The 26,508-nt window shown below is 39.4% G+C and overlaps 5 protein-coding genes and 1 non-coding gene across 6 annotated transcripts; 2 read left to right on the top strand and 4 right to left on the bottom strand.

Annotated features, from left to right (window-relative positions):
• Positions 1-2,978: 2,978 nt before the first annotated feature.
• Positions 2,979-7,109, bottom strand: LOC117371496 (cytochrome b-c1 complex subunit 1, mitochondrial). Its single transcript, XM_033967195.2, has 13 exons — positions 6,999-7,109; positions 6,267-6,407; positions 6,112-6,198; positions 5,910-6,039; positions 5,630-5,828; positions 5,457-5,536; positions 5,273-5,388; positions 4,984-5,127; positions 4,508-4,668; positions 4,346-4,431; positions 4,180-4,268; positions 3,438-3,513; positions 2,979-3,358 (listed from the first exon to the last, which is right to left on the bottom strand). Exons 1-13 carry the CDS (start codon positions 7,059-7,061, stop codon positions 3,294-3,296), a joined length of 1,437 nt encoding a protein of 478 aa, XP_033823086.1. The 5' UTR covers positions 7,062-7,109; the 3' UTR covers positions 2,979-3,293.
• Positions 7,110-7,621: 512 nt separating this feature from the next.
• Positions 7,622-11,491, bottom strand: LOC117370812 (tubulin monoglycylase TTLL3-like). The gene is given in 14 exon segments (XM_033966350.2): positions 7,622-7,759; positions 7,848-8,023; positions 8,089-8,348; positions 8,435-8,678; positions 8,981-9,129; positions 9,241-9,427; positions 9,496-9,579; positions 9,900-10,014; positions 10,178-10,306; positions 10,388-10,434; positions 10,504-10,663; positions 10,727-10,827; positions 10,897-10,949; positions 11,487-11,491. Coding segments are annotated over 14 exon segments (1,848 nt in total).
• A 702-nt stretch (positions 11,492-12,193) lies between these two features.
• Positions 12,194-15,358, top strand: hmces (5-hydroxymethylcytosine binding, ES cell specific). Its single transcript, XM_033967196.2, has 7 exons — positions 12,194-12,304; positions 12,416-12,627; positions 12,967-13,110; positions 13,179-13,385; positions 13,810-13,964; positions 14,032-14,224; positions 14,323-15,358. The coding sequence occupies exons 2-7, from the start codon at positions 12,439-12,441 to the stop codon at positions 14,509-14,511; spliced, it is 1,077 nt and encodes a 358-aa protein (XP_033823087.1). The 5' UTR covers positions 12,194-12,304; positions 12,416-12,438; the 3' UTR covers positions 14,512-15,358.
• rab7a (RAB7a, member RAS oncogene family) lies at positions 14,583-18,174 on the bottom strand. The gene is made up of 6 exons (XM_033967197.2): positions 17,803-18,174; positions 16,822-16,884; positions 16,621-16,747; positions 16,198-16,416; positions 15,985-16,113; positions 14,583-15,899 (listed from the first exon to the last, which is right to left on the bottom strand). Exons 2-6 carry the CDS (start codon positions 16,872-16,874, stop codon positions 15,801-15,803), a joined length of 627 nt encoding a protein of 208 aa, XP_033823088.1. The 5' UTR covers positions 16,875-16,884; positions 17,803-18,174; the 3' UTR covers positions 14,583-15,800.
• A 1,310-nt stretch (positions 18,175-19,484) lies between these two features.
• rpn1 (ribophorin I) lies at positions 19,485-24,884 on the top strand. The gene is made up of 11 exons (XM_033966349.2): positions 19,485-19,522; positions 20,227-20,599; positions 21,241-21,305; positions 21,375-21,681; positions 21,757-21,966; positions 22,055-22,247; positions 22,342-22,441; positions 22,511-22,649; positions 22,877-22,996; positions 23,093-23,338; positions 24,090-24,884. Exons 1-11 carry the CDS (start codon positions 19,485-19,487, stop codon positions 24,270-24,272), a joined length of 1,974 nt encoding a protein of 657 aa, XP_033822240.2. The 3' UTR covers positions 24,273-24,884.
• trnaf-gaa (transfer RNA phenylalanine (anticodon GAA)) lies at positions 19,979-20,051 on the bottom strand. The gene has a single exon. It is a non-coding gene; the product is annotated as a tRNA-Phe (tRNA).
• Positions 24,885-26,508: the final 1,624 nt, after the last annotated feature.

Below are 26,508 nucleotides of genomic sequence, written 5' to 3'. Positions count from 1 at the left end.
AATAATAATAATGATAACCAGGTAACATTTAAGAACTACTCTCCTTCAAAACAGATAGCAAATCAAAGATAAAAATAAATGATAAGTGAATGCAAATCAGATTTTTATTTCACTCATGTTGCTTACATTGTGTGACCGTTGCAGCATCACAGATGAACCACACCAGTGATATCAGCATCCATCTTAAAATAGCTGCAACTTGTCAAATGGATCAAGTACCACAGAACAAAGGTCTATAGAAAGGGTCTGTTGAATTCTCAGAGGTCAATATCCTGCTTGTGTCTTTGTCATGTTATCAGCCATCAAGTCCCAGTGTGGTGACGCACGCTCATTTTGCCAAGACCCATTCATTTGCACCTTCATACATGGTACAGAATAATGTGTGACAGTTATCAGTGCCAATAAATTAGGCTTGTGAAGGAGAAAAAGAAATCAAGTAAGATCAGAGTAGAACCAGCTATCAGAAGTGGCTGTTACACCTTTGTCACAGTTTTGGGTTAACAGGTGCATCCCAGTGAACAGGAACAGGCACAAAAAGTTATAAAAAGAAAGCTGTATAAAGAATATAAACGTAACAAATCACACATTAAAAATACAGCCTAAATATTGTAACTTTGGCTGTAATGACTATCTTGTTTATGTTTGGCATGGAAACATTGAAACAGGATGTCAAAATCATACAGGGTTTGTTAACCTCAGATTAGAAATATTTCAATTTATCAGTTGGATAAATAAAAATTTTATGTCAAAGAATAACAGTGATGAACGAATGCAATTTTATAACCTTTGTAACAGTTAGATGACCTCTACGGGCCAAACCAGCAATGTGAGTAGTGTTTTGCCTTTGGACACAACAGTATTGGTTGGTTCAAATATTCACATATTTTTTCAAAACGTATTGGAATGCTACTAAAATGTGACTGAATACAAAAAACAAACAAACTAAGTAACAAAAAACAACAATGTATTTTTAATTTAACCCAAAACATTTCACCTCCTTCTCCCTATCCGAGCCATGAGCTGAGCGTTGGCTGCTGCCTTGGTTCTCATGTCCTGGTTCTTGGCCAAGTCTATGAGCACGCTCAGGATGCTGGTGGGCACATCTAGGGACAGGGCGAAACGGGATCCTTGCTGAGCTCGCTTGGGGGGTATCTGGAGAGGGAGGCGGGGGGCTCGGGGTTCCCGCAACCCGCTCCTTTGCTCTGCCTGAAGCAAAGAGTTGAGTGCACCGCTGAGGGTGAGGACATTGACTGCCATTAGGTCTCCCTGTGCAGCCTGGTCCGCACCCCTCTGGCTCTGCACCCGTCCGGACAGCAGCAGTACAAAGCAGAAACACACCGCCACACTGCTCATGGTGGAATCTGGAGAACTACTGGCACATAAGCAAAAGCATTTCCATTTACATACATTTGACTAAAACACAAAATCTAGTTACACATTAACTTAATATTTCGCATTAATATTCCACATTTTCAATACAGGACATGCCCCCCTGATTTCCCCTAAAATGCATACCTAAAATGACCCCCAGTCAAAAGTTAAGCAGTTTCTGAACCCTTAAGAGCACAAACAAGAGAATGGGGTTTTTATAAAGATGCTCAGTAGTGCTGTCCTCTGCAGTCAGTTAAATTAGTGATAACAAGCTATGCATAGAAGAACATCATATTTCAAATCCCACCTAGATTTAGTAGTAGCTGCTGGTGAGAGATACGTACTGGCAGACAATTCCCATTTCAATGTTGAGGCCAGTAAAAAAAAAGTTAGATTTCTAGTGCTGTAAATAAGTAATGATTAAGAGTATAATAATGATACTCACTGTAGGTGCAGGTCTGTGTTGTGTCAAAGCAGGACTCTAATCGAGGGTGGCTCTCTCCTTATCTTGCAGACTTGTGTGGTGTTTTCAGTGGAGAAGTGACTTGGGTCTCCTTCAGATGTTCAGCTGGACTTCAGGTCCACGAGTGTTTTCTTGTGCTCTGTGCTGACGAAGACACTACGGTTTATCTTTACATCTTTGGTCCCTCCTCTTGCTTCCTCAGTTCCTCCCTACTCTTTGGCCCCTGTCGTCTTTTCTAAAAATAACATGATGATGTTCACAATTGGGTTTTTTTCTGTAATGAATTGTAGTTTCTTGTCTGTGTTTGCAACAACATTGCGTCAATGCTCATAAGTTCAGTGATAAGTAATAAGCTGGACAGACTGTTAACCTCAGTGTGATGTGGGAATAACAGTAAAGAATGATTTTATATATATGGCTCTAAAAATAATAGTTGTCTCCAGTCCAATTTACCACAGCAGTCTTTTCATTAAATACATTATATAGCATGTTAGCTGAGTAACATTCTATTTTGGGGTGGACATTACTATTAGTACACTCAGTGTTCTAAATCTGTGCGCAGGATACTGAACCAAATCAACCAATACAATGTAAAACAGTGCTTTATATGGCACGTCTTACTCAACAAAGAAGCATGAATGTCATGAGAGGATGAGGGCCAAGCATTAAAAAAGCGGCATCCAGGAGTGACATCAGGTCCAAGGAAAACAAAACAAAGGTACAAAGCTACCCCTCATTTCCTGACCTCCAGGCAGCCCATCAAGATATTAAACTCATCCAACTAATGATTGGACGATACAAACCGCTCCACTACAACAGCTTAGGGCCCTAAGGCCAATGAACCATCCCAGTTTCCCACAGATGTACAAACAGGCCATCCAGATGTCAGCAACGTACTCATATATGCATATACCTGCAGTTTGCATGCTGCAACAGGACGCTTACAATCCGAGATGTCATGAGACCCAAAATATACCCAAATACCCAAAACATGTACTCAGTTACAGGAATTTGAGTATTTCTAATCGTTACTTTATATCAGCTCAGACAGAACAGATCTCAGAAGCCAATTAGATGTGTCAAACAACAGGAATTTACCAGTGCACATAATCCAACTTTTCAAAAAGATTGAAAATCCACAAGTAAATGTCAGGATATTTTTATTTTTGTCTGATTGCTTCTGTATGTACAATAGTGGACAAACAACATTACAGTCATAAATAAACTGTTCCTCCTTTGATAAATGGATAGGTGTACTGTGACATTTCATAGATGCCTCTTCATTGTGGACATCTGAAACACTGCCCTGCCTTACATTTGACTAAAGGCATACATGGATTTTAACTTTTGAAGATGGATTAGTGGCTGTAGATAAAGTTATGATAATTTACCAATGTTTCCAATATAATTTTTGGACTAGAGGAGGAGAATAACAGAGGGAGCAAAACAATAAAACCTCTTAAAACCTAAGCCAGTACATAGCACTGCGAATTCTGTTGTAGTCTGGAAGCTGTTCAACAGGACCTACAGAAGATAACAAAACATGTAAAAAATCACATGTCATGGCACCTTGGCATATTTGGAATAACTAAAAATAACTCACCAACAGCTGCAACAGCTGGACACTTGTCATAGATATATTTGGTGCAGACATCACGTACCATCTTGGGGGTCACAGCCTTAAAAATAACGATTGAGGTTAATCTCTCATTAGATTTTTTTTTTTTTTTTTGCTTCAAAAGACTTTAAGAAGTTTGAATCTTGTTCCTCTCGACAGGTCCAGAGTCAGAGGAGAGGGCACTGACAGAGGTCTTCTGAGAGTTTTTATTTACCCCTTCATAATGGCCACTAAAGGCATCAACAACCTCTAGTGGGCAAAGCTTAAGGGGATTCAATGTCTGTAAAAATCAGCTGACAAATTGTTGGTTAAATGGGCAACAGTAAATATCGTCGTCGATAGAGCGCGGTTCCGGACTTTCCACTATCATAACTCTGCAACCAATTGTGCTCTCATCTAAATTCAAACGGCATCTCAAAGCAGAGGCATAGGGCTCTTTAAATATTTGGCTATTATTATGGTAATCTGCCTCCGTTGTCCCTCGAAGGTGACGAATGAGAGCGCAGGTGCTGTGGAGATTTTCTTAGTTACTTATTCAATGCGTCAAAGAAAAAATATGGATGGATATGTAAAATAGAGGTAGTTGTGTGAAAAAATGCACTATATTCTGATACTTCCTTTCATTCTTTTTTCAGCCATACAAATCATGTTAAAGTCTAGGCGAGCTATACTGGTCTATAGTGTGCTCAGTCCTTAAAAGGGTTAAAATAATGAGAGAACAACTTACATCAATTCGAGCATCCCACTCAGCCAGAGGAATACGACGGCCATAGTTAAGAATGTGTCTGCCTATGTCATCACAAATTGGCGTTGTTCCTACAAATATGAAATTGAGCCATTGAGTATCACTTAATGATTCTTTCTTTTGATTCATCAGAATGCAAATGACAAACCATTTAGTTGTCCAACCAGACTGGCCTTGAGAGCAATCTTCCCCCTGGCTACATCACTCTCTGTCACTGTGGTGCACAAGTTCATCCTGTAAAAAAAAAAAAATATATTGTTAGCAATATCTATAAAAATTATACTTTTCCCTGCGCCACGTACACACTCACCAGGCATTCTGAGACCAGTGCATCATGTCTTCAATGCAGTGCTTATCCGTCACAAAGTAAATACCCAGCAGGCCGGTGTCACTGTAGGAAGAGTGGAAGGCCTGGAAACTGTGACACAATTTCTCCTCCACCGATAGTCGAGCAAGACGGCTGCTCAGATTCTGAACAAGACAAAAGGTTATTAACTATAAATAAAGGGAGGCACATTGAGATACTGCAGTGTGTATGGAAAAATGCTTGAGAGTGTCATCTGTGCATTTTGGTATAAAGTCTTTTTAGTAAGTAAGTAAGCAATCTTGTTCCTCCCGACAGGTCCAGAGTGAGTGGTGAGACCACTGACCCAGTGGTCCTTTAAGAGAGGACCATGATTTACCCCTCAATAATGGCCACTAAAGGCATCAAGAGCCTCAAGAGGGCAAAGCTTAAAGGGGATGATATGGTGAAAAACTAAAACAATAATAATGCATAATAGCCACCTTGCCACCCCCATAGGTGAGGTCATAGCTGCCGATGATTGAATTAGCCACCATCAGAGGTACTATGTCTGGACTGGTAGCACTGGCACCTTCCACTGCAATTGCAACGTGAGCCAGAGGAAGAGCATCATCACGCATACAAATCTACAAGAGAAGGAGACCAACGCAAAAAATGTTAATCGTGTTTTCTAGACCATTTACTTGTATCACTTCTGCCATGTACTAAATTGTTAGAAAATAATCATATAGATTTAAATACCAAGAAACTATCTGAAACAAAGCATCTTACCTCACTTCCAGTGAATCTGCAAGGCGAAAGAACTGGAGCAGCATCACCTTCATATTCGAATGACACTCCACTTAAATGAGAATTTGCCAATCCAACAAGCTCCTCGTGGCTTACTCCTGTATATTAAAATAATAATGAAATGTCTGGACAATCTGAAATTTAATTAAGGATCAAGTGAACTCACCTCCAGCAGCAGCCAACACCATACGTGGAGCTTTGTAATGGCTGTTAATGTAATCCACAAGGTCCTGACGAGTCAGACTCCTAGGAAAATTCAAGCATTATTCATAAGGATGGAGAGTAAAAAAGGAAATGTCATTTGAGAAAGTGTTCAGATTTAAGTGCAAGCCCACATACCTGGCATTGCCTGAAGGCCCTAGTACACTGTGTCCCAACGGAGTGCCCTGGAAGGCTGTAGCATGGAGTAAGTCCAAGCACACCTCTTGTAAGTTTCCTTCAACCTCCTCCAGCTCACGAAGCACTGTGGTCCTCTGCTGTTCGATATCAGCCTCATTAAGTGAGCAGCTCTGCACAACATCAGCCAGCAATTCCACCGCTATGGGGTGCAAAATGTTTTATTTATAGCCTATTGACATGATTGGTCTTTTTTGTCATATAAATATTAAAACAACCTTACCAATGGGCAAGTCTTTGGACAGTGTTTTCATGTAGTATGCAGTGTGCTCTCTGGAAGTATATGCACTCAGATGGGCTCCCATGGACTCAACCTTCTGCTCCAGTGCAGACTGAGAGTGTTTCTTGGTTCCCTATGACAACATATATGTAGAAAGTAGATTTAGATTTGGATAAAGTTTAAGTAATCCAGTTGTAGCACTTACCTTGAAAGCCATGTGCTCCAGGAAAAATCCAGCTCCATTGTTTTTTTCACTTTCATAGCGACTGCCAGCACTAATCCAGAGCCCCACCTGTCACAGAAACAAGTTACTGTGATGGATTTCATGATTCTAGTTCCTTGAGCTTCTGTAGTTCTTACAGTGCAGGTGGCATGCCCTGTGTCCTCTGATGCAATCCTTAGGCCATTGTCCAGTGCCGTCAGTCTGGTTTCAGGAGCACCGACCAAACTTTGGGCATAACTGACAGATGCCTGTCCACGCCTCAAAGACAATAGGATCGGCTACAAAAACAAGCATGTATTAATCATAAAATACATTACATGTAATAGTAGTCTTTCTGAATAGAAATATTACAAGGATCATAATATAGCATGTTAAGCAAGAGCAAAAAGGTCACGATGGGATGGAAGAACAGTGAATTAAAATAGATTGTGGTTTTCATCTTAACCACTACAATGTTTTGTTCTTGCATTCAATTAATTATTATTATTATTATTTTTTTTTTTAAAACAAAGTCAACATCGCTGTTACTAAACATGACTTATAGGAGCTAACGCTCATAGCGTGTCACATGAGGGCAAACGAGGACATGTATCAAATATAACGGCTGCTGACCTTGTGAACAATAAAACACAAACCCAACAGTGAGTATGTCACTTTAATAAACAATAACTAAACAAGACACGATACAAAAAATCTCTACAATCTGATATTATAGTTGACCTTGTGTTCGAGGGAGGCTAGCTCAACCCGGCTGACTCTCGGCTCATGTTGCGATGTTTACATCGTAACCAGCGATCTAAACAACAGCTTCCACAAATAGAGTACTCTCAAAGTTACCGAGAATATGGAAAAGTAGAAGCAACGCTTACACTGCGTGTTTTTGCGAGGACTCGACCCACAGTGCTCCCGACTCGGCAAACGGACGCCGCCATTTCTGCTGCAGATCTGCTGCGCGCGCTGTTTCCGGTGTGGCCTTCCTCTGTGCACGTTCACCACAGACTGAGGAATATCTCCCTCTAGAGGAGGTCAGGTGTTATTGTCGAGTGAAGTTTCTCTCCATGAGCAATAGCATAATACATCCACTGGGTAATTGTGTCGATACTAAATGCTCAATAATGTTGTTATATGGGTAATACAATGTTGGGATTGAAAACCTTCCCCCACAATAAATGATTGATAGGCTATAGGCTTATTAGGACACTTTTGATTAAAATCCAGGGGTGGCAAGTAAGTTGAAGTAACTAATCACAAATACTCACGTTAGTGTGGATAGATCTTAAATTATGTCGTAAAGTAACTAGTGAGTAGTACTTTCAGTAGTATTTTTCATAAATAAATTTGACAAATTTGGCAGTGGCCCCTCGATTTATAATTGAGTACCACTGCTAAAACTGCTGAAAGACATATTGTGGTATCATGCATCACAAAGCAAAGTTATTTTTACTACCAGAAAACAATAAAGAGTAAAAAGAAACGTAAGCTGCATGCAGATTTATTTTTCCACTTTATCTGTAGCACTAAGTTCTTTGTCTTTTCTGGTGAAATAAGGCGGAAGAAGGCATGGACCTTTGATCTTGGTACCCTCTACAAGTAGGTTGACTCCCAGATATTAAGGAATTTTTATAGCTGCCTAAACACAAAATATAACGTTTAACTTTAAGGGGTTTAGACCTCCTTACACTTATCAGGTCAAAAGAAAAATTAGAAAATTCCATGACCTGGCAGTAAATCATCTCAAAGTCTCCTGTATCTGCAGTGGGATCTGCTCTTTGGTCCAACACTACCCGTATTGTGTCTTCCTGCACTGCCCTACAAAGATGAGCAGTAACTGGAGTGGATGATGCCATGGAGGGACTGGTGTTGATTTCTATTAACCATGGATGCAGATCATGATCTAAAAAAAAGTAAGAGTAAATGTTTCAATTAGAAGCAGTATAGAATTTAAATTAAACTTCCTACCAAGAATAAAGTCAGCCCCATAAAGCTCAAATGTGTTTTTGCATGGCTCCATGTCATCCTGTGCTGTCAGTAATGCATAAATAACAGCATTCTTCATCTCTGGAACTACCACAGTTTCCCACTGGTATTCTCTGTCCTGGCACATGAGGAAGGCCCTGAACTCATCATCAAACCACATGTTGTGTTTGGGGATATCTGGATGACGATGCTCAGAGGGTTTAAAATGTCTCTGGATAGAGTTATTGCAGAGGTGGATTGAGCTGTAAAAAGATTTTTTTATTTAGACGTAATGGTGTACAATGCTTTCACCTTGCCGTTTGCTCTCCCACAAATCCTTTCATCTCACCTGTCCATTGAATGAAGCGAAAAAGGCTGTGTGGAAAACCGCAAGTAGCATCTTGTGTAGAACCACACAGTGAGAGGGTTCCAGTCTGTGACCAAGAACCACTGTCGCACATCAAATTTAGTTCCAAGCCCCAAAAAGGGCTTCTCGATATATTTCTGTGCTACCCACTTGTTGTCCCTGATGATTGTTGGGTCACAGTGGACTACCCTAAGGATATGTTCCAAACGTTTGGCACATAAAATACCTAAAGGCAGAAGGAAGAAAACTGAAGAACACTAAAAAAAAAACGCTCTAAGCAACAAATTTGTAAGTGCAGTGTTCATGGTAATAAAAATAAGTGATGGTTTTCAGACGCACAAATGCTGAACCTGCTCATTTCTATAAGTGACTATATGATTTTGACCATATTAATTTTATTTGCCCTCTGTCTGTCTGTATTAAATAATATTGGTCCATAGAATGTTGTGGTGTGATCTGGAACCATCAATATGTTATTCAAAATGACAACATACAAAACTAGACCTTAAAAACCCCATACTATCTTACCTCTACCTCTGGACATGGCCCCAGGTTTGATAATCCACATATTTTCTGTGCCATCGATGTCTATCTGTGGACAAGCAGCTCTGAGCTTCTGCAGCATACTTGAACAGCTATTCATATCCAGATCATAGGTCCTGATCTCTAGTCCATTACTGAATCAAACCGCAGTGGTAAAAACAGTAAGACACAAATCAAGATAAGACCTTTCTACAAAAAAAACAGTACACCATTTTAAAATCCCACACACAAACCAATGTACTTACTGAACAATAAGATAATAATTCTGAAGGAACTCTGTCCATTGCTCATTAGTAGGCTTCAATGTTGTCTCCCAACCGTCTATATCACTGTGTTCCAGGCTGCTCAGAAAGTCTTCGCATACTTTCAGGGCAAAGTCAATCATCTCAGGAAGCAACTGAGTTTGCGATTGTTTAGATTGTTTTCTGTTGTCTGTAAAGATTTTTTTTTTACTTCTCTCAAATTCAATTCATGTTCTGCATGCACAGTTGACCATTTACCTTGCAATGTTTGGTCATTGTGATTGGCTTCCTCTTTCTGCAAAATGTACATCAAAAGATTGAAGCAGGCGGTTCGTCTGCCCTCTGCACAAGCACACAATCAGGATTAAGATCATTTACATACAGACACTAGGACAAAGGTTCCCAACCCTTTTTTCTCAAGTAGCTAACTTCAGTACTGATTCTTTAAAACAAAGGCAATTAAATTCACTATGCTGGTATTTATTACTGTTATATTTTGTATATGTTAAATGATATTGATGTCCAAAATCAGCCTATAAAACATTCAAAATGTTATACTCAAATATTACATAATTTAATCTTTTGTTAAATCTGAACTCTTCCAAGTATGCCCTGGTAAATGAGCTGTCATGCGAAACACTGCACTATAAAGTCAATTTTACCAATGAAAGCGTGCTTCTCATCCTCTACTCCTAGTCTGTAACAGCGAGGGAAGAAAGTGTCGGGGTTTGCTGAGACAAACCAAGGCAAGTTCCTCAAGTTCATGCACAAGCCCACCTGAACAAACACCACCAAATAAGTCCCACAGGTTTCACATGGAATATAAAGTGAATGGCAGTAGAAATAATATATTTTTAGTATATAATTGTTTTAGAATTATAGAACAACACAACAATGACCTGAAGGCTGTTAAGAAAACTTTGAGGGGAGCAAAATATACCTTTGTTGTGAAATACCATGTGTTCTTGAAATGATTGGTAATTTGATCTTTCAGCAAGTCTTTAGGGTCAGTGGCTTTTTTTCGATTTGTCCAATAAAAATAAATAATTTCATTTCGCAGCATACGAGACTGGAAGAAGAAAAGAAAAGCGAAATTTCCAAATCAAAGTTATTTCTTTGGTATGCCTTTATGTACTTTTTGTTTACTCACCATAAGACTGCAGAGTGAGTCCTGTTCTCTTTCATACTCAACACTATCTGACAATAGAAGTCATATGTTTGAATTTCTCATGAAACAGTTATATCTGAAACCTTTTCTGTGCTAACCATCACTATCACTATCGTCAACATTGGTGGGGGCTGTTGTAGTTTCTCGCTTGTGTCTATGGACTTTGGGTCCAGGCATGTACCGCTCAACCCATCCTCTGGCCTTCAGTTCTTTTCTGATGATGGGATAGGAGCCCTGGACTGAGAAAACCTTGTGCGCCTGAAAAACAGATATAGATCAACCATTGTCTGGTTTCCATTGTATTTATGTAATTTATTCTACCTTAACAGCACGATCCACTATTATTTTGGCTAGTCTCAGTCTTGTTGGATCAATATAAGGCAGCACAGATCTACGGGAGATCTTTATTCTTGAAGTTTGACCTAAAACATGAGAAATGCAAAACGTTCAAATCACATAGACTGAACATAAGTAAGAAAGAGTCGTCTTACTTTGCTTTTTATCTTCAGGACTTGATTGGTTCATGACTATGACTGATGGGTCACTGCACAAGAGACCATTTTAGTAGGGTACTGAAATTTCACTTGAATGTCACCTTGTTCATTGGCCAGTAAACATATCAAAATGCATCAGTCCATCAAAAAAAAAAATTTATATATATATATATATATATATATATATATATATATATATATATATATATATATATATATATATATATATATATATATATGTGTGTGTGTGTGTGTGTGTGTGTGTGTGTGTGTGTGTGTGTGTGTGTGTGTGTGTGTGTGTGTGTGTTAACTGTTAAGTGATTAAAAATTAATGTAGCTAGTCTAAAGAACGTCAGCAAATGTGACTTTATGATCAATGCAGCACAAAGAGGCCTAAAGTAAAAACTGTTAGATATCAGAAGAGTAATAAAATAATGTGCTTAAACAAACAGCATGACCTTTACTGTAGTAACTGTTGATCAGGCTTTGAACACAATCGAATCATTCCCAATTCCTCATTTTTGAAAAAGAGCAACTGTTATTCCTAGTAGTTCTCAAATGACTTAAAAATGTCAGATGTAGCTTACCACATGTTCCCCTCTGGTTTCAGCTCTACTTTTAGACTTGTAAACTTGTCCTTTTGTGTCTCCCGCTCCTAAAAACAGGTGGATCAGCTCAGACTCAGATACAAGCGCGTTTAGTGGTTACTATGGTAACTACGTGAGTTTGATCGGAGGATGAATATTTATATATAAAGTACACTTTATGGTTATATCATGTAAAGATCCAACTGCCAAAACTTAAAAATGCATTCCAATGTATGTTTTAAATTCCTAAATGTTTTAATATCGAAATGCAAGTGATATTTTAATTAAAATGACTCGAAAACAGCAGATTTTGTCGTGTTTTACTTTGTAGTTTTTTTTGTTTTTGTTTTTTTAAAATTATTATTTAATCTCTAAATAGGTTTCTTCAAAAAAAGCATCTGACCAGTCAGGACTTTTGAGAAGCTCTTTTATTCACATTATCCAGTGAAAGTGTGTAGAAGGGCACATTTAAACAGGTCATTTTCTGGTATAACATCGTTACCGTCGTACTCAGGACAACAGAGCAAGTCACAAATCTAACGGTGCAGCACGTTCAAGACGCTGCACGACACCGATTTGCGGAGTTGGAGCTCATTTCAAACAAACCCGGGACAATAACCGTTTTTTACATTTTGCCTTGAACAAGACAGACGTCGTTGACGCCGCCGTACGTCACATGGTCACGTGATCCCTCGCGCTCTGTCTGGGCAAATCTCTATTCGCAGAAGCTCTGGGAGCGCTTTGATTCCGGTTAAATACTAAAACTCTTTACATAAATACCGGATACATCTGTATGACGTTTAGCTGCTGTTCAAACGGTAAGAAATGACAACTAACAAGACTTACGTAAAGTCAAAACGACCCTGTTGTTTTAAACCTCTTTAGCATGTGCTAATGTTGACGTGATGGTTTACGTTATGTATTGATAGGTAACTACAGCTCTGAGTGAAACATGTGCGGAAGAACTGCCTGTACACTGGCCCCTGATGAGGTAAGCCGAGCCTGCACGTACAGGAACAGAGGAGGACAGAGGAGGCAGCCTCGCTGGAAGGATGGAGATGCTGACAAATACCGGCCGTCCTACAACAAGAGTCCCCAGTCCAACAGTCCTGTGCTCCTGTCCCAAAGGCATTTCGATCAGGTATACAAGGAATTACTAACAAAAACATGTCTCACTCGAGAACTACTCATGTGTGCAAGACACTTCACCAACATTGCCCACTTTAGTAACACATAATTATATGACCAGTTTCTGCATGAACTGAATGTGGTGTCATATCTGCTAGATCACATTGTGAATAGTTTTCTGAATGAAGCCAATATGAAAAAAGTTGTTGTGTTTCCCAAGCTGTTTATCAGTATTTAAGAATTACATTTGTTGTGATTATTTTTGTAATTTCTCATATTACCTAACCAAACTTAAATATTAAACAACAATGTATAGTAATCTGTTATTAATGTCCACATTATTTGCTTTCAGAGTGCTCCAGTAGACGAGTGCGTGTTGGCCTCAATGCAATGGGGCCTCGTACCAAATTGGTTCAAAGAAAATGACCCAAAGAAAATGCAGTACAGCACCAACAACTGCCGCAGTGAAACTATATTAGAGAAAAAAACATATAAGGTGATTGTATTTGTTAATGTTATAATTGTAAGCACACAAACTCTGAATGTTTTGTTGTCTTCCCAAAGGATCCTCTGTTAAAGGGACAGCGCTGTGTTATACTTGCTGACGGATTTTATGAGTGGAGGCGACAAGGAAAAGACAAGCAGCCTTTTTTCATCTACTTCCCTCAGAGTACAGGGGTTGGAGCAAAGCAAGAAACTGAGGATGAAAGTCAGTCTTCAGCCTCAAATGACCAGGAAAGGTCAAAGGAGACAATGTCAAATAAATTTAAGGTTTGTATTTTATTTTATTTTGTCTACATTTACGTACCAAAAGTAATATCTTCTTAGACAGAAAGGTACAGTTCAACCATGTTAATTTTATTATATGTTCTGATTTGGCTGTGGTTTTAACTCTCTGGTGGACTTGGTTTAGTCCTGTGCTAGTAGTAGTAGATGGCGCAGATTGGCAGCCTCGCTTCCGTGAGTCTGCCCCAGGGCAGCTGTGGCTACAATAGTAGCTTACCATCACCAAGTGTGGAAATGAATGAATAATGACTATAGTGTAGCGCTTTGAGAGGCTTTTACAAGCCTGTAAAGTGCATTACAAGTGTAAGCCATTATTATTATTATTAGTTCAGGTTTAAGTAGTTAGGAACACACCCTCAATGTAGCGCTATCTGCATGCTCATTTGTGTCCCCTTTCTTTTTTATGCAGGACACTGAAACAGAAGCTGAGTGGACAGGCTGGCGGTTATTGACTATGGCTGGTCTTTTTGACTGCTGGACATCCCCAGGAGGTGGTGAACGTCTTTACACTTACACTGTGATCACAGTGAATGCTTCATCCAATCTAGAAGGCATTCATGACAGGTTTGTATTGACATTGTAACCACCTTTATTTCTTTTAACAGCTGATTTGTGTGACATCTGTTTACAGAATGCCAGCTATCCTTGATGGAGAGGAAGAAGTGAGAAAATGGCTTGATTTTGGAGAGATAAAATCCTTGGATGCACTTAAACTGCTACAATCTAAAAATATTTTGACTTATCACCCTGTGTCCTCACTAGTCAATAACTCTCGCAATAACACAGCAGAGTGCCTTCAGCCCGTGTGTCTTGACAGGAAAAAGGTAAAAAAAATAGTCATGTTACTCAAGTTACTTTCTTTAACTGCTGCTAAACATTAGTTATTGTTTGAGGCCTTTACAATTTTCTCATTGATCTGTAGGAGCCTGTGCCGACAGCCAGCAGCAAGATGATGATGAGTTGGCTGAAGGGTGGATCTCCACAAAAAAGAAAAGACATAGTTGAAACTGGAAAGGAACAAATCAAAGACAAATCAGAGACAGAGGCCAAGAGAGCAGGACTAATTGATCAATGGCTTCATGGGACAAGCAAGAAACCAAAAGTACAGTAAAATGCAGTTGAAGTTCAGTTTCGTACATTTTTTATTTTTATTTCTTAATAAATAAGAACAAAAAACCCATCCTTTTTAAAGACTTTTATTACCCTCGTCACTTGAAACGCAGACATTTCATACAAGTAGATGCTATGCATTTATCATATTAATAGTATAATGATCAATGCCAGTACTTTCCCCCATTTTTTTTATTTTACAGTATGGTATCTATAATGAATTTTCAACATAATACAAACATACAGTGAAAGAAAAGTCAAGCACTTACATTGCCAACACAAGCATATGGCAGAGACAGATATGGAGACATTGTTTGCTTCTCTAAAAATGATTGAGCGGTCTCCAAAGAGTTTCAGAGTAAAGTAACTACTAGTTAAAATAGTGCTAACTTCATTTTCTTCTCCCAAGATAAGTAGAACGACATGCTCTTTTGGATTTGAATGATGTACGAACACTTTTTCTGGGAGATGTTGGAGTCACACAAAACACTCAACCTGAGCTACATGTTTTGTGACTTAAGATGCCCGAACATTTCTTTTACTATTGTAGTTGAGCACCAAGTGCAAAAAAGTGACTGTGAGATTTAAATGGCAAATCTGATCTACAAATGTATTAGTTAGCAGGTGGCAGATAAATGCACCTTCAGCCCAAATCTGTAGTTTCCCTGTATCTTAAGTATTGGTTTATTTAAAAAGGAGGTGAGGTATGGTAACAAGTGTACATAGTGAAACAAGTTTAAGCCACAACACAAATGAGTATAATGAGGGCTGCAGTGTTTCCTCCATTCATCCAGCAGTGATGGGCTTGAGGCCATGAACTCAACCACCACTACAAAAGAAATATTTTTTTTAAAATGACTCTAGTAGTATAACTTGACTTATAAGCACATGTAAAGAGACGATGTTTAGATTATGCTTAGATTTACCACAACAAAGCATCAAAATAAAAGCGGTTAGAACCCAAGGTATGCACATACATGAAACTGAGATTAGCCCAAACCACCACTGCTTTGAACGTGAAACACTGGAAAGTCAAAAGCATCGTACAAGCAAATGCCATCATGTCTCCTCCAGGTGTCTTTGGGCTAAGGGACTTTTTTTTTTCCTAGAAAATTACTTTTGTGTAAGTGGGTGCAGCATGTATTTGAGTTTAGAGTAATATTCTCTATGACTGAGATGCTGCTTGTACGGTTGAGCATTAGGGGTTAACACAGTGGGCCATGGGAAAGGTAATATAGACAAGGCAAGACAGGGTTGTCAGGGCTGTGCCCAAAAGGATCTTCTAAGTCCTCAGCAGCTGCATGATTCTGACGAAGGCTTTGCACGATCGTTTCTGTCCAGTTTAATCGGCTCTGGGAAATCAGGGTTGTACAGCTCCACTTCAGTCTCCTGCAACAGTCATTAGGCAGGAAATATTAATGAATTACGGATGAATACATGATAAAACCTAATCAATGTGATGTTACAGTCTTACTTGTTTAAGAGCATTACGTGCAATTGTCTGAAAGGCCTGTTCCACATTGATTGCTTCTTTAGCACTGGTTTCAAAATAAGGGATGTTGTTCTTGCTTTGACACCATGCCTGTGCTCTTTTAGTCGTTACCTAAAACCAATAACAATAACAGCTTACATTTCTACGAGGTCTAATGTTTTTGTTTAAATAATTGAGATATATTTATTTACACACCTGTCTGTTCTCCAAATCAATCTTGTTGCCCAGCACCACAAAAGGAAAGTTTTCAGGGTCTCGCGGGCTGGCCTGGATCAAGAACTCATCACGCCAGGAGTCCAGAGTCTTGAAGGTATTGGGTGCAGTCACATCAAACACCAGGACACAGCAGTCTGCTCCTCGGTAGAATGCTACACCGAGGGACTGAAATCTCTCCTGACCAGCTGTGTCCCAAATCTAGCACAGACAGGAGAAAGGCAATAAGTAAGAAAAAAAAAAAATGCCAGAGGTGTAGGTTAAAAAGAAAAACAAATGTGAGCAAGGCAACTTAATAATAAAACTAATAAAGCATTTGGCTAAATTATCATAAAAATGTACCAGATTTTACACCAATAACAATTTAACTTATACATTTTTAGGGGTGTAAAAAAATGTGTGTACCTGCATTGTGACAAGTCTATCATCCACCATAACTTCTTTTGTCAAGAAATCAGCACCTATTGTGGCTTTGTACTGGTTGCTGAACTTCTTATTCACATACTGGTTCATCAAAGAGGTCTTCCCAACCCTTGGAATCACAAAACACAGTAAACTTTCACAGCCCAGAGCTTGTGCCACACCACATGATCTCCTTTCACTCACCCAGAATCTCCAAGAATAATGACTTTGAGTAGTACTTTCTTCCGTGATGTCATTGTGTTTGAGCTGCAAAGAGAAAATGTACTACTTCAATTTAACCTTGCATGTAAACCACAGATTAAGTAGCAAGATCGTCAACTGATATAAGTGCGAAGTCCAAAAGTAACCATCTACAAAGAGGACGTATTATGACCATGACAGTATACTGCATGACTAGGGAATAAAACTCGGCTGATTCTTTTACTTACATTTTGTAAACAGCTGAGAGAGCATTGTAATAATAAACCACCTTCCTTTGCTCTAACGATCAAAGTCCAAACACGAAACTTTAAATCACATTTCTACTTAATAGAAAGCGCTGTAACACTAGACTGATCGAGGACGTTCGTTATTTTGGATACTACATAATAATAAACTGTTCCCAATGACATCTGGCCAAGATAATATTAAAGCTGTAAAATCTGCATAAGGCTGGGAGGGCAGCTCATAATCTGCGCCCCATGACACTGTGTCAGGGACTGGTCACATGGTTTCAACACAGGACTAACGGGACAATGACTTGGCAGCATGATTAGCCCAGTGATATTCCTCATGTGTGATTAATATTTACGCTTCTTTATCATACAATACGACGTCCTCCCATAGCAACAATTTTTCTTAATAAACGGCAGCAATGTAATATTTGTATGCATCGTAAACAAATTGAGGCTGGAATAAAACAGGGTAAAAGCTCGACAGAGCAAAGTTTGCACTAAGATCTTAAGATGTCAGGCTTCAAGACATTACTGTATAGTACGCCTAAAATGGGGTTTTGTTACTTTGACGATAACAAACATTGTGTACCAAAAAGTGACACAAGTGTTTTAAGCTAACATTTTCTGTGGCTAAGAACCGATTGATGAAAATATTATATTATACTTACAATTAGACTCAATTCATGACTATCATAAAAACAAACGAAACATAAAATGAATTGACACAAACCTGGGTGACAATCTTGAGGTAAAAACGTTAAATTTGGGCTTTTCTTGTGCTTCTGTTGAAAGCTTTAGCTAACCGCAGGCTAGCCAACCAGCTAAATGCAACGGGAAACGTATCCCGTAAAAAAAACAACACGTTTTATAGTCCAATCCAAACTAAATCTAAAAAGCTAATCGCGGAACTAACGGTAGTGGTCAATGCTAACACTGCCACACCCAGAATATTTCCCACTTTGGCAAACAAATGAGATACGTGCTCTTCTTCGCCCCGTCTCGGTTGACGCTGGCTTTTTCTCTGGAGCTAATGTGCTACGAGCTAAAGCTTCACTTCCTCCAAAACAAGCTCCGTCAGGCCCTATGACGTCACGCTCTGGCCACGCCCGCTGGCTGTGAACTCCTGTTTATACTTCTAGACACTGTAAAGATACTGTTGTTTACACAGCTTTTATACAGACAGTTATCATGGGAAATAAAGGCTTTGTCTGTTCAAAAAACATTTAAAAAACTGGTTCATAACACATCAAACATGTCTGCATTAACAATACTAATGACCCCCCCTGACTAACTAGATGAGCATTTGTGTTTTCTCCTGAATTGGATGTTGTGGAGTAGCTGTTGACTGTCTTGTATGATGCCTGTGTTTTGTTTGTCTTTTCTGAACACTTTTGTTGACAGTGTTTGTTATATCTGTTTTTAATGTTTTTTCTATAGTATATTGTAATTTTTGCTGTATAATATTTTTACTCTGGTTTTTAGGGAGACAGGTCTGCCATCTGTCCAGGGACAACAGATGAAAAATAGCCTTTTGGCTAATTCTGGTGCATTTGCAGCAATGCTATTAATGTACACTGTCCCTGTCAAATAAACCAATAAATAAATAAATTGTCAGATAAGGTCAGAGAACCTTTATTTGTCCCAAAATAGTGAAGTTCCAGTGTTGCAACACAGCAGGAGAATAGAAACCTGAAATAAAAAATACAAGGTTCAGTACAAGTACAGTTTGTTGTTCAGATAAACAAAGGTTGGTAGGCCACTTATATTCATTCTCTCAATGTCCCTTTTCTGGATTTTCACTGGTGAGGGGGCAATAGAGTGGCATCTGCATCCAAAACCATCTCCTTGGCCTTCCCCGTGTTGATGAGGAGGTGGTTCTGCTGACACCAGTCCACAAAACCTTGCGTTTGTCCTCTCTACTCTGTGAGGTCGATGACGGCAGAGTTGTCAGAGAACTTCTGGACACAACTGTCTTTGTTGTGCCTGAAGTCTACAGTGTATAGGCTGAAAAGGATGGGCACAAGGATTGTCCTCTCAGGAGCCCCCACACTGCAGGTTAGGAAATCAGGCAGCTATCCTGAGCTCTCACAAACTTGAGCCGGTTTATGAGGTAGTCCATGATCCATTCTGCCAGGTCAAAGTCCACACCAGCCTTCTCCAGCTTGTCCCTCAGGAGCAGCGGTTGTATGGTGCTGAAAGAGCTGCCGGGCTTTTCCAGTTGAGACAGGCCGCAGTACAGTAGGGAGATGACGGCATCCTCCACTCTGTACCAGTGATTATTTGGGAACCTAAACATATCATTTAGGTTGCCCACGCCGTCTTTCCTATAATGATTCAATAAATGCCTTACTCTCTTTGTTCTGAAACATTTGAAACCAATAGATCCAATCCAAATGAATTATCACAACCACAATGAAGATGGCACTTGCTTCTCATTGCAATAGGCCACTGTCAGTCTACAGTAACCAATAATACGAAGGCCTTGTAACACACTCCTATAAACTTCATAATGCCTTTTGAAGTAGGTCCATTTACAGTTTTAAAAAAGGTAAAAAAAAATAACAAAACATTTTGCCCATAAAAGGACAATAAAACAATTCCATAAGCTTGAATTTACAGACAAAAACATTTTCATTGCACAATCTGAATGCGTTCAGGATCTTATTATTGATTTGTTATTTAGGCTATTTCTTTAGGTTTATTATGTCATTTAACCATGCTTTTTCATCTCTAATAGCCAACCCTCTTTTATGGATTCCCTTTTTATCGCATTTTATTTTACTATTTTAGCTACTATTTTTCTTTATTTTATCGCCAAATGACATTATTCATTTGTGACGTTTTGTTCTGATGATTGTTTGTTTAACAAACTATTAAACAACGCTGGACAAAAGATTATGTCGCACTGCCGAAACCCGGGATCGAACCAGGGACCTTTAGATCTTCAGTCTAACGCTCTCCCAACTGAGCTATTTCGGCTCGAACAGCATAAAATTTCATCATATTTCAAAATTATTTTTTAAAACGAATGTATATGAAATAAGCCAGCATTTATAGGCATTTTGCATACCTTAGCTTAATTCCTATTATGACCTAATATTCAATGTTCATCATTTCTACATTTCTTTCCTTTTTTTTTTTTTTTTTTAAACAGGGCGCACGTTGACGTCATCACGTTGTGTTCGAATGAAGCGTCATCTTTCCGCTGTAGAGCGGTGCGGCGGCCTTTTACTGCTGCAGCTCTGCAAACTCACAGCTTTTATTTCAGTCCCTCTTTCTATTTCTTGATTTACATACCAACAATGAGTCTACTTATTTTGTGTACATGCCTTTTGGTTGGACTGAGTGGAGTCTCAGCGGGTGGATTGGTGAATGAGGAGGTGAAGAGGACAGTGGACTTGAGCACTCATTTGGCTAAGATCACTACGGAGATCGTGCTGTCCAACCAGGGACACTCTGCAGTTCAGAGCTTCATTCTGTCAGTGGAACCCGACTTGGCACCACATCTCGCATACATAGGAGCTTCGGTAAATTTGTAATTTTAAAAACATCTGTGCGTAATGATGATACCGGCTTGTTAGCGTTAGCATGTTAGCTACCTCATTGATTGTGCTTAACACCCCGTGCACAGCACTTGAAGCACTACTATGCTCAAAAAATTTCATGCTTTACATGTAGTAGCGGTGTGCAGGCTGAAACAATCTTCACAAACTACCGTAAAATGTGTATTTCCTGTCCAAGTCCCGATGTGGCGGACACTGGGTTGCTAGTGGTATCACGTTGGAAGGGTGCGCGTGCAAATCTTGTTAATTGTTTACATTAGCAAATAGAAAAGGAACAAGACTCGTTTATAACAAGATGCTAATTGTATGAATCGCACTAAAACATCATCTAAGCTAATCCGTTTTTGTTTTTTTTATTCAAACATCAGTTTCCGCAGCTCTGCACGCTCTGTCAGTGGCTGAATGACACGTATGCGCTGGGCAGTTCACTACTTCCGCATGTGACTGCCTTGCCCTTAAACAGAATGAATGAATTCCTTAATCTTAACACACTGCTCATTAATACAGTTGCGCATACATGTGTGGCTATACGTTGCGGCTTTTTAACCATCTTATTGTGTTTTGAAACACTAAGTTTAAGTTCTCTTATTTATTTATTTTTGTAGGTAAAGGGAGATGAGGAGGATGATGGCTTACTGGAAATTCAGCAAAGTGATATGCATGGCCACAGGTCGGTGCAACGTGAAACTAATTTTGGAAAAAAATAAATAAAATTAATGACTTTAAATGCTTGTGACAGTGGGGATTTCTACAAGGTGCACCTCTCATCCAGCCTGGCACCTGGATCTCAGCTGAAAGTAAAGGTGGAAATGACCTTCAGCCATGTTCTGAAGCCTTTTCCCACACACATCACACAGGCTGAAAGGCAGCTGGTGGTTTTCCAGGGAAACCATTACTTGTATTCTCCATATGTCACTCGCTCCCAGACTACTCGTGTCCGTCTAGCCTCCAAGAATGTGGAGAGTTACACCAAATTGGGAAATCCCAACAAAAATGATGAGATAATTGAATATGGACCTTTCCGAGATGTTCCTCCATATAGTGAGGTATTTTAAATTTCCATTCATATTATTTGTAATTAAATGATGCAGTGTCTGATATTTTGGCTTCCTGATTTGTAGGACACAATGAAGATCCATTATGAAAACAACACACCTTTCCTCACTATCAGTAGTCTGACTCGCACCATTGAAGTATCTCACTGGGGGAATATTGCTGTGGAGGAGACTATTGACCTGAGACACACTGGTGCTGTTCTCAAAGGGGCGTTTTCTCGTTATGATTACCAGCGTCAGTCAGACAGTGGAATTTCCTCTGTTAAATCCTTCAAGGTGCTATAAATACACATATTATACACATATATGTATGTGTATGGTATATGTATTGTACTTTGATTCTCAAACCCCCTTTCTGCAATAGACCATCCTTCCAGCTTCAGCCCAAGATGTGTACTACAGAGATGAGATCGGAAACATCTCCACCTCCCATCTGCAGGTGTTGGATGATTCTGTTGAAGTGGAGGTTAGGCCCCGCTTTCCTCTCTTTGGAGGATGGAAAACCCACTATGTCATCGGTTACAATCTTCCAAGTTATGAATACCTCTACACTCTTGGTGAGTCTTGTGAATGGTTAAATAATTATTTAATTGGGAACAGTAAAATGTTAAACACATTAAGTTGTTAACGTGTGACATGTTTGTATTTTAGGTGATCAGTATGCCCTGAAGATGAGATTGGTTGACCATGTATATGATGATCAGGTTATTGATTCACTCACAGTAAAAATTATTTTGCCAGAGGGTGCCAGGTTGGTGTTCACGACAAATCACAATTTTGGTGACCTTTTTATTTTAATTAACAACTTCTTTCTAAACAGAAACATACACATGGATACACCTTACAAAATTGATCGTCTGCCAAATCAGCTCCACTACACTTACTTGGACACGTTTGGACGCCCAGTTTTGGTAGCTACTAAGGATAACCTGGTGGAACATCACATTCAGGATGTTGTGGTAAGAAGATAATCAAATGACTGGTCTCATAGCATCAGTATTTGAACTATAAATAAAACTACCTTAGGGGAATATTTCACATAGTTTTCTTAGTGCTGTAAATGTCTAGGTTAACTGGGTGAGGAAGGTCTATTCTAACATAAGATAAGTCTAAAGAAGTGTTAATTTAGCCTGTACTTAGTAGAGAGTGAAGGAAACATTATAGTTTGTTTTGTTTTTCTCCCCAGATTCATTACAATTTCAATAAGATCCTGATGCTACAAGAACCACTGCTTGTAGTTGGGGCCTTCTACATCCTTTTCTTTACAGTCATCATTTATGTACGCCTTGACTTTGCCATCACTAAGGTAACAAAACGTTTACCCATTTGTGTTGTTCAGGTCATGTAAAATTACAATAATGTATGTTTGTTTTTTTATTTACTACAAATGTACTTCAACCAGGATCCTGCTGCAGAGGTGCGCATGAAGGTAGCATCAATCACTGAACAGGTGCTGACCCTGGTCAACAAGCGTCTTGGCCTGTATCGGCACATGGATGAGGTGGTGAACCGCTACAAGCAGTCACGAGACACTGGAGCGCTCAACAGTGGACGGAAAACTCTAGAAGCCGACCACCGCACCCTAACCAATGATATCAGCTCTCTGCAGGCTCGGCTCAAAGCTGAGGGCTCAGACTTGGCTGAGAAGGTATTTTTGAAACGCAAAATTTGACCAAAATTATTCACTTACATTATATGCATGGCAAATGTTATTTTGCTGAAATATCATGTTAATATAGTAGTGATTTTGATGAAAGGTTCATGGCAAGAGGGACTCATTTCAGTAAAAAATGATCAAGAATTATTTTATTGGCGTCATCACAATTCTTGATTTTTCATCCTGTACCCCGTAGTCTGGATTATTGCACAAAGCCAGTCAGAGTATAACACTGAGTGTAAACTAAATGCAAGGTGCGTCCGGTACATACTTTGAGCGCGTTACTTGCAGATTTCCTGCTACACCAACTACAACAACTGAGGTGAGTATTTGCCCAAAGCCTGAAAACAGCACCAGACTGCTGCAGTGTCTGGGGAAGAATAGACTTCTTGCGGATTCTTTCCGTGACCCCCGTGTGACCCAGACCCACCCTCGCATTTGGCTGAGGTCAGTGTGGCAGGGCGCATTGATTTTAGTGACTTTCTTAGTCTTGCGTGACCTGAGGGAGTCCCGAATCACATTGTACTTGCAGTCAGTGTGCACCTGGTGTTGGGGATGGGACAAGATGGAAAAACTATATTCATGATGTTTTGTTTTTTTGTCCTCATGTAGCACTGCTTTATTTAAATATTGTCTTCTAAAAATATAACTCCCCAGTACTTTAACCTTTTTTTGTTTTTTTGTCCAAGTAAAATGCACGTATGAACAAAGTTTTGTAATATGTTATGTTTTTTTTCTTCAGGTTGGAGAGGTGCAGAAATTGGATGGCCAGGTGAAGGAGCTGGTATGCCGCTCGTGCCAGGAGGCTGAGAGGCTGGTTGCCGGTAAAGTGAAGAAGGAAGCCTACATTGAGAGTGAAAAGAACCTGAGCAGTAAGAGGCAGGAGCTTGTGGGGCGTATTGACAGTCTGCTGGATGCACTTTAAAGTGCTCTACTATCATATGGCATTCATTTACCTGAATAATAAGAAAAATGTGTCAAGTACATTTGAAATAAGGACATTTCCATTCAATTCTGGGGGTTTCCAACAGGTTTTGTGCCTAGAGAGAAACTTCACTGTGTTTGCTTTCTTATAGCAGCTATAAAAATATTCTGGCTACATGTCTGTCCTTGCATTAGTACCAGTCACGGTTATTTTCATCTTGATATGTGAACAATTTTTTTCACTTGGGGGTTGGGGGAGCGGGGTTGATTGTAATTACTGAAGGTTCAACATGTGAAGCCCTATGTCTTTTCTCACATCACCTATGGTCTATAACCATGTCAGTATAATAAATGAATGATTTACTTGGCACTAACTGTTCTTCTATGCATCCGACGTATACATGTTCAAGATTTTGATGCCCCAGGTCTATTATGTTTTCTGTTTCTGTGTTTTCTATTTTTATATCATTTACTTGTTTTGTACCTCTTATGACAATGAGATTAGTAGACTGAGATTGATGTCAAATTTAAAATGGGTTGTTTGTGAGAAAATACATGGGCCAATATTGCAGTCTTGTTTTTGGCATGGGGATTTTGAAATAAACTTTTTGAAGGAATTACCTTGTTATACATAATTTATTCTTACAAATGTATATTCAGTGCATTAAGTAGGGAAAGAACAGTTATTTTTTTTCGTGAGTTATTTGTATTTCTAATTTTATAGATGGATACACATTACAGAGAAAAGATATCGTACAAACTGGTGCAGGAGACTTATCCTTTAAATCACAAGGATAAGTTCAATCCAAAAACAAAGTGACATTTTTTTTGGTGTCTAAAAAAACTGAAAATCCACTCTTCTTCTGCAAAGGGACTTTCCAGTACATTGTTGCATAGCTCTGCTGAAACACTCCACCTATTGACTTTACCCACAGTCAACCTGCCACTCCTGGCCTCTCAGGGGTCATGTTGAGGTCAGGCCTTTCCCTATGAAGTCACCAGGGGTCTTGGCAGGTCATTTCCTGTCCTGTAAAACCAGGCCCATTCCGCTCACAATGATCAAGTTAACACTGTTGTATGTGCTATACAATATTCATTCTGAAAATACAGAACAGGGGAAAAGCTAAGACAATGTCTGTTAGTGCTGATGGTCTCTGTGCTCTGAGTCTACACAATGGCATTTATCTTTGGGCAAACTACAGGCTACTTCAGAGACAAAAATCTACATGGGGCCTGTGATCCTTTGCATTCAAACGTTGTATGCAAATGCTGAAATACTATCCACATATGTACTTTATATGTGATGGCAGTCCAGTAAGAACGCTGTGCTGAACTACAGGACCCGTAAGTATGAGTATGTAAGAATAAAATGATCCTGAATCTGGTTCTTTTTAAATAATACACTATGTTACATCTGGCGGAGGATCTGTAACCTGCCTTGTCTCCATGGAGATGCTTTGTGTGGAGTGTTCTACAATATAGCATTAAACGTATCTGTCTCCATGGAGACATACAGCAAATAGATGATGTCTCCAGGTCAAGTTAGAGGTCAGTCCTATGTAAGAATGCATGTTTTTCGAGGTCTGTTTAAAGATATAAAACACCTGTACATGAATAAATGTAAGATAGATGTATTTAATGTTATACTGTGGAACATTCCAGGCAAAAGTAATAACATCTACACAGAGACAAGCGGGTGTCGCTCCCTTCAACAGAGAAGTGATAAACTGCCTTGTTTACCAATGAGAATGTACATTTTGTGGTATTTTCATGTGCAAAGGCTTTAGTTTTTCACTTCTAGGCTTGATCCAGGATGTGATTACCCGTCAAAGAAGGATTGCGGTTTATCTGTTGGCTGAATACTGTTTAAACCGGAATTCATGTGCAGCCCTGTATCCTGATGTGGCTAACTGTGTGTCAGAGGAGGATGAGAGGCTAGTACAGGCTACTTGGAATGGCTGGGCCATGTGGTTGAGCTGTCATGGGACTCCTCCTCCTCTCACTTGATTATTATCTCCCTCAGCTGAAGTATATAGTAATAATGCAGAGAGTGTTTCTTCTTTATCTGCCAGAAATAATGAATATGCAGAAAGTGTGGAGTCAAACTAGGTATGAACTGAAGGGGTAATCCAGCAGTCCCGTGTCGCGTGACATGGTGGTGATTGATTACATTGAGGGCTCACCTGCGCCGCACTGCCTCTTAATCTCCCTGGCTCTAAAACACACCAAGGGAGAGG

This window comes from Periophthalmus magnuspinnatus, chromosome 5, assembly GCF_009829125.3.
Source record: "Periophthalmus magnuspinnatus isolate fPerMag1 chromosome 5, fPerMag1.2.pri, whole genome shotgun sequence".
NCBI lineage: Eukaryota > Metazoa > Chordata > Actinopteri > Gobiiformes > Gobiidae > Periophthalmus > Periophthalmus magnuspinnatus.
This window is presented reverse-complemented; position numbering and strand designations above follow the sequence as displayed.